Source organism: Mya arenaria, chromosome 10 (assembly GCF_026914265.1).
Source record: "Mya arenaria isolate MELC-2E11 chromosome 10, ASM2691426v1".
In the NCBI taxonomy this organism is placed as follows: Eukaryota; Metazoa; Mollusca; class Bivalvia; order Myida; family Myidae; genus Mya; species Mya arenaria.
In genome coordinates, this window is record NC_069131.1 from 64,602,234 (window position 1) to 64,616,066 (window position 13,833).

General features: G+C 33.9%; 1 protein-coding gene across 1 annotated transcript; it reads left to right on the forward strand.

The window, feature by feature from the left end:
* Positions 1–1,238: 1,238 nt before the first annotated feature.
* Positions 1,239–13,051, forward strand: LOC128204915 (uncharacterized). Its single transcript, XM_052906317.1, has 3 exons — positions 1,239–1,264; positions 8,935–9,149; positions 12,724–13,051. The coding sequence occupies exons 2-3, from the start codon at positions 8,935–8,937 to the stop codon at positions 13,049–13,051; spliced, it is 543 nt and encodes a 180-aa protein (XP_052762277.1). The 5' UTR covers positions 1,239–1,264.
* The last annotated feature ends 782 nt before the right edge of the window (positions 13,052–13,833 follow it).

Sequence of the window (13,833 nt, forward strand, 5' to 3'; positions counted from 1 at the left end):
TTAAGAAAGATTACACACCAAAAAGTAATAATTTTGGAAGATGATAATATTTTCCGCAGTCAAACCGCGACAAACTCCCATTGTTGTCGTCTGCAGGTAGAAGGATGGAGGTCAAAGCCTTTAAATTTTCAACCTTGCCAGGTCTTTTACACATTCCGGTATGTGACAAGTGTGGGGTTGAGATCCCGTGAGCCAGTTTAAACCCCAAGTCAGATCCTGTTTTGTTGACTAATCCAAAGTGACGACCCTAACATTTATTGATAAAGATCTTTGGATGCATGTGTGGTATTTCTGTGTTGTTTGTACCTGTGTCTTCCTTCTTTAGTGTCTGTTAAGCCTTAGCATTGTGCCCTCTAAACAGGGTATTTGCAAAATATTTTGCTACTGTGCTTGTCCCTATAGGTATTATGAAAACAACAGTCACGTTTGATCGGGATATGTTATTGTGTATTGTCTGAATGTTGGCTGCATTATTTTACAAAGGCACTTTTGCGAAATAATTTTCTTCACTTAACCGAATGCTCTCTTCTTGAATAATAACAAGCATGGTTTATTGTCGTTTCAATGAACTTTTTGAACATGATCAAGCACACTCCAATATGACAGAATCCCTTCAACAGTCTTTGCAAAGACAGAAGATTTATCAAAATAAAGTTGCATAAAAATAAATAATATGTATGTATCGTTAATAACCTTCGAAAATAGCATGAACAGAAAGATATCATATGGGGGGATTTTGACTTTCTATGTAAACAGTTGTTGGCGATTTTGTTCGTCTCTTACGAAGTTATATGGACATTGCAAATGTTTCAAAAAATTCTCATCCACCAATACATTATTGTCGGTTTAAACATATTTTATTATTGAGAGAAACATACAAACTATGCACGGTCTCATATTCAATATCAAAATATAGGAATGGTCTGGATGATGTTAAAAAACTTATTAATTCCCTTTCCAACAAAATGCATTTACATGCAATATTGTTGAAAGCAAATTAAAATATTTTCCCACTCTTTTTCAAAATAGTTCGTTCATGAATTGCATGTATTAATCACACAGGCATCATAGACATATTAGTAACATAAGGTAAGGCAGCTCTTCAATATAAATGCTCTAATGTCATTAAATTCCCAAATCGGTGAGAGATTGGCGTCAATGTGGGGGGAAACAGACAGAATTTTACAGATATAAGAGCCGACAGCGCCGGGCAGAGAAGCAATTGGTGACTTGGCCTAAGACATTTGGAAGGAGGATTTTGGAGGTACGCTCTTCTTTATTATCATTATTATCGCTCTTACATATTGGTTTCTGTTATTGAAATTGTTTGTTTTTCTTTTAATCTTTTTTCCAAATAGTTGCTGTTCTTTTATTTCATTTATCCATTCAAACTTATGTGAGGGGTAACTTTTGAAATTGTTCTTCTTATTTGTATTCTTCTTTTATTCTTTTTCTTTTTGTTTGATTTCATTTATCCATTCAACCTTATTCCAAAAGTAACTGCTGGCAACGAGGATTGTACGGAGTGTTGTTCTTTTTAAATATTTGTTCACTTTCTTAACTGGCTATTTGTTATAGTTTTGTAAATTATTTGACATTAACACATTTTTTGTATCCCAATTAACCATTTAATCTTCCGCCATACATTGTATTTAGTTTCAAATGATTAGAAATATGTTCATTCTTGGTGTTTACTTGACAATGCTTTAATTTGTTATTCTCTGGGTTTACTGGAAAGTCATTCTGAATTGTTTGCATTTTATTGTTTTATTGTTAGCCCCCATTGTAACTTTTTAAATGTTGTTATCTATATTTCAAGTAATAGGTCAAACCACTGTAAGGAATCTGACCGACAATTACGTGCGTTTGTGTAGCTCGGTGACCACATATCATTTTGGTAGCATTTGAAATCGTTTAGTGTGTTCTCTTGGCGTTTAAAGATTTGCAAAATATGCCATTTATATCCAATTTCAGTCAAAAAAACATCAAATACACAAATTATGATAATTTTATCTGTTATGTACTAACGGTGATTAAACATATCAGTAATCAGCATACAAACACTTTCAAATGGTGCCAAAATTACAAGAGGTTCTCTGGCATCAGAATTTAACATTATGGTAAATGGATCTGTAACAGAACTAGCGTATTAGTGTGTCTGTTTCATTAACTATAACTGTTTTGACTGCTTTTATTATACAGATATATACTTTGTTATAGTTCAAACCTCTTCAATTTTACTTGATTTCTTCATATTGAAATAGTACTATTTACAATAAGTTACTGTTTAGCACATTGTTTGACTGTTTTTGTTAACGCTTCTTGTGTGTGTTATTATTTTTCTGAAAAAAATAACGGATTGACGTAGAATGGCAATTCAAAAAGAAAAAAAAGAAACAAATACTGACCACTTCAGTACATGGTTCTCTCATAAACAACCTTTATTTCTCAATTCAAATATATCTACAAATATCACTTGCTCATTACAAAAGTTCGATTTTTGAAACTGGGCTTTTCTTGTTTGAGCGGCTTGTTGCAGCGGTCCTGTCCCTTCGTTTTATAGTGTTTTATAATATTATGATGGTCTTCATTTCAATCTGCTTGCATCTAGACTTTTTCAGATATGTGTTAACAAGTTACGTCTATTTGCAAGTGTTGTACATTCTAAAATGAAAATCACATAATAGATGGAAAGGCCCTCCCAGCAGCTTAACATTAATACAATACGATAAAGAGAAATAGAACAATATCAATACACAAACAATAAATGGAGAGCCCAGCCATATAGCTTGTATAGTAATATAATAAAATAAAGAGAAATGAAGTAACAACAAATTAAAAAAAATGAAATTATTTTCAAAGGCAAAAAACAACACTAATAAATTTGGTCACAGTACAGAACCGAACTTGGAAGATTCAAATCAATTTATTTTAGCACGATTTATCATGGCTACTAGAATATGAATTCCTTGTTTTAAATTCATGCACGACATTTAATATCCTATCCATTCCTGAACGCTTTGTTGATATTTTGTAACGTTGTAAATTCAAAATGCAAATTCACCGATCCTCGTTTTAAATTTTTGATTTATGGATTTAACTTTCAACTTGCCCTAAAGGTGCACAATCTAATTTGATACATTTTTTTTAATGTAAATGCTTTATCATGTGTTAATCATTTGACTTAAATGATAAAAACAAAAAAGAACATATTATTTATGCTCAGATAGAAAAAAATATCAACGATATTTTGGCACTTTTTAAAGATGCACTCTTACTCCCAAATAAGATTTACCACATTTAATAATATTGTTTTAAAATATTAAAAAGGATGAATAAATGCCCAAAACAATGGTTCTTATGAAGGATACCTAGTTAAATTTGAAAGAAATGAGCATAAAACACAGTATTTCAACCTTAAGAGACTATAGTAGACCACAGTTTTAGCATTCACCAATCATTTAGAAATTTTTGGCGCTATCTGCTATTAAATACACGGTTACAATGTTGTTATTGTAATTGATATTTTCCATAAATGTATTATTTAGTAAGTAGTTAAAGGTTTATCAGTCAAAATTGATGTTTGTTATACATGTTTATGCATTGATTTTGAAAAAGAGTGTCACTTTAACTGTGTAAGTTGTACCCACGTAGCTATCAATTATAAAAGCATTCATAAAGGCTAAAATTATCAAAACAAAAAAACCCATATGATTTGTGTTTAGATATAAAAACAATATTAGCGATATGTTTGCCCTCTTAATTCTGGAAGTTATGGCCGCGCAGCTATAAATTAAAAACACATAAATACCGGCTAGCGTATTTGTTTTATCTTTTCACAAATCATACGTTTTGTGTGTGTTTTTTTTATCATTAAAGTGAAATGCTAATACATCGCAACATCCTCTATCGTGCGCCTTTAACCCACATGTTATAATTTCAACTGGTTGTGACCCATAACTTGAGCAACGAGGAAAGGATAATCTGACATGTTCTCATGATAGAAAATTATTCCTTAATTTTCCAATATGATGAATGGTTTCAAAATATGAAAAGAAGCAGTGGTTCGTGTGATCATGCAAAATAGACAGATAACAACCGCAACTGCCATAGCGAGCTTCTGGCATTCAGTATTGTCAGAATATTTAGTATTTTGACACGTTTTTCTACTAATTTTACATCGAGGATCTCATATAAGTTATTTATGATATATACTTTTTATTACCTCTTTCGGTGATTATACATAAAACGTTATTTACATGTTAAATGTAAAGAGTAATGAAAAATAAATATGTAAACAAACAAAACAGTATGGTGTGCGATAAAACATGGAAACACAATAGCGAGAAATAACATGAAATAAATTTATATAACAGTAATTTCTATATGAGTTGCAGAACCCCTAAATCACTCATAGTCAAGGCTTATCAAATTCGAAACATAAACCATATACCAGGCTACTTAAGTTGGGATATTTTAGATGCAACTCCTTGTGTAGCGACAATGTATATTTAGTCTATTTGGAACACCTTTATTTTCGTTCTTGGTAGGTTCATTACTGATTAAATTGAAACATTAAATGGTCTCGTATGAATTGGAAACAATGTTGAAGCTATTATTTCTTAAATATATCATTTCATATTTATAACACATGATATTTAACATTCGTTGAAGAAGAACAGCAATATGTTCAATCTTCCTCTACATTTCTTTTATAAATAAGTCATTTCTGTTCAGTTTCAAAGCTAAATTGAATTGTCAGGATTAAGCTTAGTTTAAACTTCAGTATTGTATTTATATTACAACGATTGTTGGGGAAAGCGGGATACCTGGAGGAAACCCATCTGTCCGGCTTGGTAACCACAAACCAAACTCACAGGCACCCAGGCCGGTAATCGAACAAGGATCGCTTAACCACAGCGCTAGCCGGACAGCCGGTTTTAATATAATTTACTTCCGTCTTTGTTTCAAAAACAATATAGAGGTATTAAGTGCAATAGCCTTGGGATGCCTTGCTTTAGCTGCTCTGCAACGGTCTTACATTACAACAGAGACCTTCGTAATTTTCCCAACACCATTCATCAGAGGTTTGATAATGATAAATTTAACTGAAGTACACATAGCATCACCGCTCTATTGTACGAGAATGACTTTCCCCTGGCTTAAATTGTTGAAGCCTTCCGGATTCAGATCATTGCATAGAAAATCATAATCTGTTAAAAAAACATGATCCCTGGAGGCGGGGCTTAATCTTTCCTGCTTTTTTTCTATTGGTTAACTTATCCCTTTTCTAAAAGTACTTTTAAAAATCAGGCCGTAGGATCGTCTCATGTGTCAATATCAAATTACGCTCTGCATACGCAACTCGACCTTTGTGTCGTCATTGTGGCATCGTTGACGTTGTGCAGAAAGTTCAACATCCGTCATTACACCAAGCCTAGTACATGTTACCAATGAAAGCTTCCTATGTGTAAAATAATACCATAATGGAAAATATCCATGTTTAGAGCTTCTATCACATATAAGTTCATGTCGATCAGAGATAAGGTCCTCCTTAAATATGGCTTTAATAAGTGTCGAGTTATGCCGTTTAAATCGACTGAGGTAACGGCCGAGCATTGGCATCTGGCGTTGTTCGGCATTCGGAACTCCTCCGTTGTTTTCGATAAGAATGGCCGAGGAGTTCCGAATGGTTGTTCGGGTGTATTTGACCATATATTAGAGAGCGGGGGTGGGGGAGTTTTTGTTAAGCTATTTCTATATATTTTACCATTAAAGTAGACGTTAATAAGATTACTGCATTTTAGAAACATGACCTCAGCATACCATTGTTTATTGCCTACCAGAAGCAGATTTAATAATCGCAAATGTGTTGGTTGTTCTACATTTTTTACGACAGCATATTTACGACAACATATTTACGACAATATACACCGGGGCAATAAATTGTTAGGCTATTGTGAATAATTGCCGACAAGTGTCGATCAAATTATCAGGACCATACATGGTCGCTGAGGGACCTTTGTATGCCTGTAAATGCTTTCCTCTTGTAACCGTAGAAAGATGAAGGGGAAAAAGATCTTATTGATATTAAGTAAAGCAGCCGATAGAGTGTTTTGGTTGTGAGTTGTCAAAGCTGTGATACATTTCTGTTGCAATATTTTGAGATATACCAGATACGACCAAGCATGAAGTTGACGAAATAAATACACAATGAAATAAGCGACCGTTATCATGTGGAAATGATGATGATATACTACGCCACTCAATAACTTATCATGTTTTATTATAACTCGGTGAATAAAGGTCAATCTTACACCGAAATTCATCAAATATCCTCAATATCTCCTATGTTTTTACTCTCTACGTAAACTATAGTGTAAGAGGGTAACCGCTAAGCAGTAGAATTGATACTACATATTTATTAAGTATGTGTTTACTAATGAGAAATCAAACTTCGAATAAGCGTGTTGTATGATTTGGAATGGTTTTCACATCAAATTGTTCATGTGTGGTGTATCTTTAATATATTATTAACCGAAAACAACTAGGTTGTAGACCCAGACGTGTATTTTCGCTTGTTAAGGCGTTCAATATTCCAAATAGATGATGGCATAAGCCCTTACGAATTGTAGTCAAATATTCCTTGTACTAACTTCTCTATTGACCATTAACTGGACACTTAGCCGGTAACGAAGTTAGTCATAAATAGTCATAAAGCTGACCATGAAAGGCCATATCTTATTCATGATGTTGCTACCTTTCGTAAACGGCGAAGGCGGATTGATTACTAAAGAAAACGTCCTTGCGTCATTTGCTTTGGGGTAGATTGTTCTGTGGCGTAGCTTTAGGTTTTGAAATTAGTGTTGTTATGAATCATGCTGCAAAAATCAAAACGACTTTTCCTGCATTTGTTTGGAACATTAGTTCTCTTTTTAATGATAAAACATTTGCAATCATTTATATATGAACATTCTCAAAATATGATACATGGCTGTGTTAATTGATTCAGTTTTTAATTAATTTAATAATATATTAATTAACAAATTTTAAAGCATTTGGTTTTTACATATCAAAAATATATACAAAACATGATACGAAATTCAAATATACTAGGTATAATGCTGCGCCGCAAACAAAAAAGTTATTCTTTCTCTATTTTGTTTCATAATTAACCATATAAAATGGACACTAAGAGCTATAAATTATGGTAGTAATGCGAACATGATAATAATAGTGCTGCCTGTTATCAAATCTTAACAAAACTAAACGACATTCCTTAAGAATTAAACTTTCCTTAATAGTGTATTTATTTCTTTTCAAGTCCTTCCTTATCATTGATAATATATGTTATAAAAATAACTCGGGTCTAGGTTATCATGACTGGATCGATCAAACCGTAACTGTTGTTCCGTTCTGTAGTTTGTCATATGAAAGCATCTCATGTCTAGCTTGTATCTATTCCGGAAACAACAACAACAAAAAAACAATACAAAAAAACAACAATTTAATTTTGTACCCTTCCCACTTCGCTTAAGAGTGAGAGTTATGCTTAACAATGGAATGACGAAGTAGTCACATTAGTTCTTACAAATTAAGTCATATAAAATAAACTCCATTAATTGTATATGTCCGTTTTGTTTATCAAGCAATCCGATTAGCTACATCGTTCTAAGATCGAACTGTAATCTATATTGAATACCAACCCCTGAAGAAAGAAAAACACACGATAGCTACGGCCCTGCAATCTCACCAGCTCGTAGCACCAGTTTGCGCCGGGATTTGGCAGGCTATATAAACCAGAGCATATTTGACACTTTTTGCATGAAACGATCCATCAACCAGGACAAAATAGTTAAAGTTTGAATTGTTAAAGAGAAATTGGAAATATCTCTCAAATCAGTTCGATTCTTTTTTACAGTAAGTACATTTTTTATTGGTTCGGAGATTTCGTGAACGGCATCTACTTAAATAATTGGAAATTGGATCTTTACCGAAAATGAACCGTTTGCTTACAATTTTAATAATTTGTTTCCAGTTTTGTTTAAGGTGTTTTACTTTGGTAGGGATATTCTCCGACATTGTAATAACATAATATGGTAAAGAAAACATATTATAATAGATATCAGATTCAATAAGACCTTTACTATACAGTTATTTTATTCAATTGTGTGTCTTTTAAATGTAGTTTAATTTAACTGATATATTAATATAATTGCATTATTTTTCATGATTTATAAAATAACAAAGGGCACACAATTATAAAAAAAATGTATGAGCAGGGAAATTAAAAATGGAAATACAATTTTCTATTTTATTTAGGAAGATCATCCAAAGCTTTATTATAACTTATTTTTCCTGCTTAATGTTTGTTGAAGGAAAAACCCTGACTTAATAATTATTTTATACACAAAAGATTTAAAAAGCAAATATGTATAATGCAATCTACATGATAAAGTACTAATACTGTGAACAAACCCAGCAGTTATACATTTGAACTAAATGCTTATTAAGAGGCATACGGTTATAAATAAGGTCCCAGTGGGCCGATTGTTCGGAACTTTGTCAAAGTTAACAACGTTGTTAACGGAATCGTTGTTAACTTTAAGAGGTGAAATAGTGTATGATGTGCATATATTTATAGGTGAAACACGCATAGCTGAATCAGTTATATCAATATTTGTTAATACTACAGCAGATTACATGGGTGTCCATGAAACTGTCAGGGTATTAACGATTTGAAAGTTAACAACGATCAAGTTAACAACGTTCTAAACAATCGGCCCAATGTGTAAACGTAGCTTGTCCCTGTATTTTTAATTATATTTTGTACATTTATTAAGGTAAATCCGACCGTGAACAAATAAGTAAAAATGTTTGGAGTTCCGGTTCTTGGGAATGATACACTTATAATACATACCATGTTTATTTCAGATGGCAACAAAATGTTTCACGCTCGTGACATTGACGATATTCCTGACGTCACTTTGTATACATACGTCCCAGGGCACGTGCTCCGTGGTAAACTGCCTCGTGGGTATGATGCGGTGCTCAAAGAACGCAAAATCCTCCGGGGAAAATTTCGAAACTTTCGGCTGTTGTGATATCTATTTCGGCTGCATGAAGGATTGTGGGATTGAAGATGTCACGTGAGTATTCTATGACATAGTAACCATTATTTATCAAACGGAGCTCCTCGGCCACTTTTATCGATAAAAACCTCGGATGTATGCCGGTACATCAGTTGAAGTAGTTCGTAAATTTTTGAATTATATTATTAATTAAATGTAGTGTTTTAGAGTTGTATTTATTGATCTATGTTTAAATTGATTGCCAGTGAAGTGTATTATTGCAAACATAATTAAGATTCCCAAGAGTTAAGTCATAAAGCTTAACTGCTTAATAAAATTACTACGCGATCTACCTGCAGTGGGACATAAACGTACCGATTTTTGAGTATGTAAGCCGTCCATATACATCCGATAACACATTTGATAAAAACGGCCGAGGAGCTCCGAATGCACTCTTTATTATTTTTGACAACATCATTGTTTTACAATGAAACAGCATTGAACTTCCTTTCTCTTTTAAAGTCTGACCAGACATCAATATTTAACAATATAGTCATTGTATTTCTCGGACAGTTAGCTTATTTGTGAGCCAAACAAATTTGAAACAATTATTTGAAATATAGTAAACAATTAAAGATCATTAAAAGATTGAACAACTGGCAATGATCATCATCAATCCAAAATTGCATTCATGGTCGACAGTCTATATTTAATCTGCCTTTTCGGTAATTTCGGTCGAACAATAGTATTTCTAAATCTTTACCCAATGCCTTCCCGATCGTTTTACATTTAGTTGGTAGCTTAAATATCATCCACGCTGACCGTATCAAAGTCGTGGATGCAGAAGATAGGAATGGTAGACTAGGGATGCTATCTTGACATTTCGTGTCGTCAATTATTTTGTTTGGTTGCTTATTGTCTTTTTGCCTTATGATAAATTCATAATGAGTCTCAAGAGTTTTCTTAATTTCTTAATAACCTCTTCTTTCATGAGCAGAAACAATATAACATGCTATAGAGGCGCCGCACTGGAGTGAGCGGAGAGTAAAAACGGAATATGTCAAACATGTTACCTATTTATTCATGTAATTTACAATTTCTTTTAAACTTGTTTATTTTAAAACGATCGGAAAACAAGTTATTGCAACTCATATTAATCACTGCCGTTTGCAAGATTTTATGCGAGAGTGTGGATATGTGCTGTGGGAAAAGCCAGAGATTCTAACCTGGGTCGCCTCGGTGAGACGCGAGTGCGCTAACCAGTGAAACCTGTTATTGACATGCCATTCTTGTTTGTACACCATCACAAGCAATTGAAACTACAAGGACTGACCATGCAATGTACAAACATGTAGTGGCATGGCTCCAATATCATAACATGCTTCTATAGCGTGAATCTGTTAAAGCAGATTCATTTTGATATTTTCTAATCTCATTCAGTGCTTGCTGCATTTTGTGTGGGCCAATCACAATGGAGGACTTTTTGAAATTCATGTTCATTAATGCTGCATAGATCGATTCTGTTGAATGCACCAAACAATAGTTTTATAGGGTGTATTTCTGTCAGTCTATTTTTCCACCAAGGCTTATTAGCATATAGTTGGTGTTTGCATTTTTGTTTGGGCTAATGATAATCAAAGATTTTTCGAATTTTCTGTTTATGAATTTAACTTAGATCGATTCTACCAAATGCACCAATAAACACTAAATAAATAAGAGTCCAACTTTGACTATCTACAAAAAATAAAGCAGGCTACGTCGGCCGCCTGCTCTATTTTCTGTAGGTCTCTTAAATTAAACTATTACATATACAATATACTTAGTAAGCTAAATGTCACTTCGGACTGGAACACCGATTAGTCTGCGTGAATATAATACAACAAGACGAACTATAACTTAAACAATAATACTTGCATAGTTAAATAGTTTCCATCCCCCACAAATCTATTATTCAACGAAATATTACCTATTATATCATAACAACGGAAACCATACCCGAAATAGCTGCTTCTTGCCTAATTTGGATATGTTTACAATGTATTTTTCATTAGTCACGCAGTCACTATACCTATATAAATAGCCGTCTGTTGCCTGATTAAGATGTTGTTACTACATGTTATTCATTAGCTGCTGCGCTGGTAATTTGGGCCCCGTTGCTTTCTATCTAATTAAACATGTAGGAAGAGCTATGATGTCCGAATCCAGTTCGCATAAGAAATTAAATCATAAGTCGTTTATTAATCGAAGCACCACAAGCACCTGTGGTAATTAAACTGGACTTGAGATACACGTAAATAAAGATTTTTTTGTGCGAATTGTTTTCACGATCGAATGATGGATTTGTACGGAAGCCCAGCAGTTGAAAGTTAAAAAACCTGCTTCGGGGCAAAAGGCAAAGGCTCAATTGACATTGAACTATAGACACAGACGTAGACACAAATACAAACACCAAAAACAAACTAACAATACATACATACAAACCATACTGCCATAAAAATTGCTTTACCGTTAACATAGGATTACCGCCTTTGAACGGTCAGTGCATGTTTTTTTATGAAATAAATTACGAATACAAAGGGAACCATTATTATTATTTTGAATGCGTACCTTCGGACTTTTTGTTTCACGAATAACTTTCACTTTTTGCATTTGACTTTCAGAAACTCAAGCAAACACGAAGTATAGAAGCAACACAGCAAAGCAACTATTCATTCATCTAAGATTTATTTATTTACACGTGTATTATTTACACGTGTTTATGGTTCAATGCTGATTTTAGGACACAGTAATTAATTGGAGGAATTTCTCCGAAAATTATTATTTAGTCAAATTATTCTCGGGATATATCAATTGGAATAAGCCGTTTATTGAATAGACAACTGCAATCCGCCGAATCATGACATTTCAACTTGGAATGAACTCAAGATTAACACTGATCGGATTCTTTCTATAGATGACTTCGGTATGGTTGATTAAATTCTTAAGCCAGCAGTCAGATTATTTTCGATTCTTCTTTTATCTTGCTTGGAAAGGTCATGTTTATTTAAAGACAACTCGAACGACACCTTTGGTGTCCCAAACCGACAATAATTTGGCAAGATATCTACCATTTCGCGGAAATAAACAAATTTAATTTATCTTATAAGATCAAACGCGCTTAAAACTGCTTAAATCATTAAGAAATAGTTGTCCCCACAATCTAAGTTATTTGGATTATACACGAGCACTTTAGTCCGTGTGTATCATTTATGGACGGTTTACAATGTCAGAAATCCTGATATTTAACTACGCTGCAAGTAGATCGCGTAGTAATTTTAATTCAGCAGTTAAACTGAATGACTATACATTATATATTATAGAAATGGACCCTAAAATGCACTGAGCCAATAAACAAATAAACAGGAAATTGGCCCCTACTGTGACTACAGAGCAATTAGCAGGAGATGCAAACATTCCTTAAAATAGGCCTTTAAAACACTACAATTAGTTAATACTATTATTTAAAATTTTACGAACTACTTCTACTGATGTACCGGCATACATCCGAGGTTGTTTTTGATTGATGGCCGAGGCGTTCCGAATGGTATTGGACTGAACCTAGCCAGTAGTTTATATCATTATAAGAGCTTTAATAAAGGAACTAATTTTTCAGGTGCGGAGGAACACCCTTAGACGACGAAACTCTTGACGAATCAGACGAACTAGCTGATAAGCGGGGGTCATGGAATAAACGCGGATCATGGAATAAGCGAGGTTCATGGAATAAGAGAGGTTCATGGAATAAGCGAGGATCATGGGACAAACGCGGATCTTGGAACAAGCGGGACTTATTGGAAGATAAACGCGGATCTTGGAACAAGCGGGACTCATTGGAGGATAAACGCGGGTCATGGAATAAGCGCGGATCATGGAACAAGCGATTTGACTACCCAGAAGTAAACTCGGACTTCCCAGTATACTTCACGGAACAAGACCTTTAACCAAACAAACTGAATATTTCAGCCTTCGCTGTGCCCTCCAAAAAGATGAAAATAACAATAACGATAGCATAACTAAAGCCAACCGTGGCATAACTGTCTTCTATACAGCACCATTTATTATTATATAATATTTATACTGCATTTGATGTTTCTCATTTTTTTCCAGTTTTGATGACAACAGTGCAATAACTTAAACAAAACAGATCAACTCTAACAACAAAGAATAAAGACAAAACCTTAGCACTTTCCTGTCTGTACCGTTTTATCACAACATCAGTTCAGTGCAAATAAACCGTGTTTGTGTATCAGTTTTCAACAGATAATTGTTAATAACAGATGGGTATATTTTCGTAAAAATACAGGGTAAATAAATATATTCAGTTTGTCGTCTGCAACATTACCCATAGTGTTTATTCAACTTGTTTCATGAAAACGGAAGGGTCCCACGTTATCAACCTAACGTACAGTTCCACACCTTATATATTGTTTGTTTAAGTAGCGAACTAGAGGGGGGGGGGGGGGCGGCACCCGGTGCGCGCCCCGTCTAAAATCGTCCAAGTCTACTTTTTATCTCAATATGGGAGGTAAAAAAAGTAACAATAAAGGCTCAAAATGCACCATTTCCGACTATAAATGGTTAACATTTTCTTTATGGAGTAACTCCAGAACCCCCGTGCAAACCGTTTATGCCATATACTTTAGGAATTGAGGGAGGGGCGAGTGTCACAAGTTTACACCCCTATGTCACTCACCCTCTAACGTCCATTACTGGACCTATCCCT

Coding starts and splice junctions, on each gene's coding strand:
- LOC128204915 (XM_052906317.1), top strand. CDS start 8,935: ATGGCAACAAAATGTTTCACGCTCGTGACATTGACGATATTCCTGACG. Junction 9,150..12,723: donor TGTGGGATTGAAGATGTCAC/GTGAGTATTCTA, acceptor CTAATTTTTCAG/GTGCGGAGGAACACCCTTAG.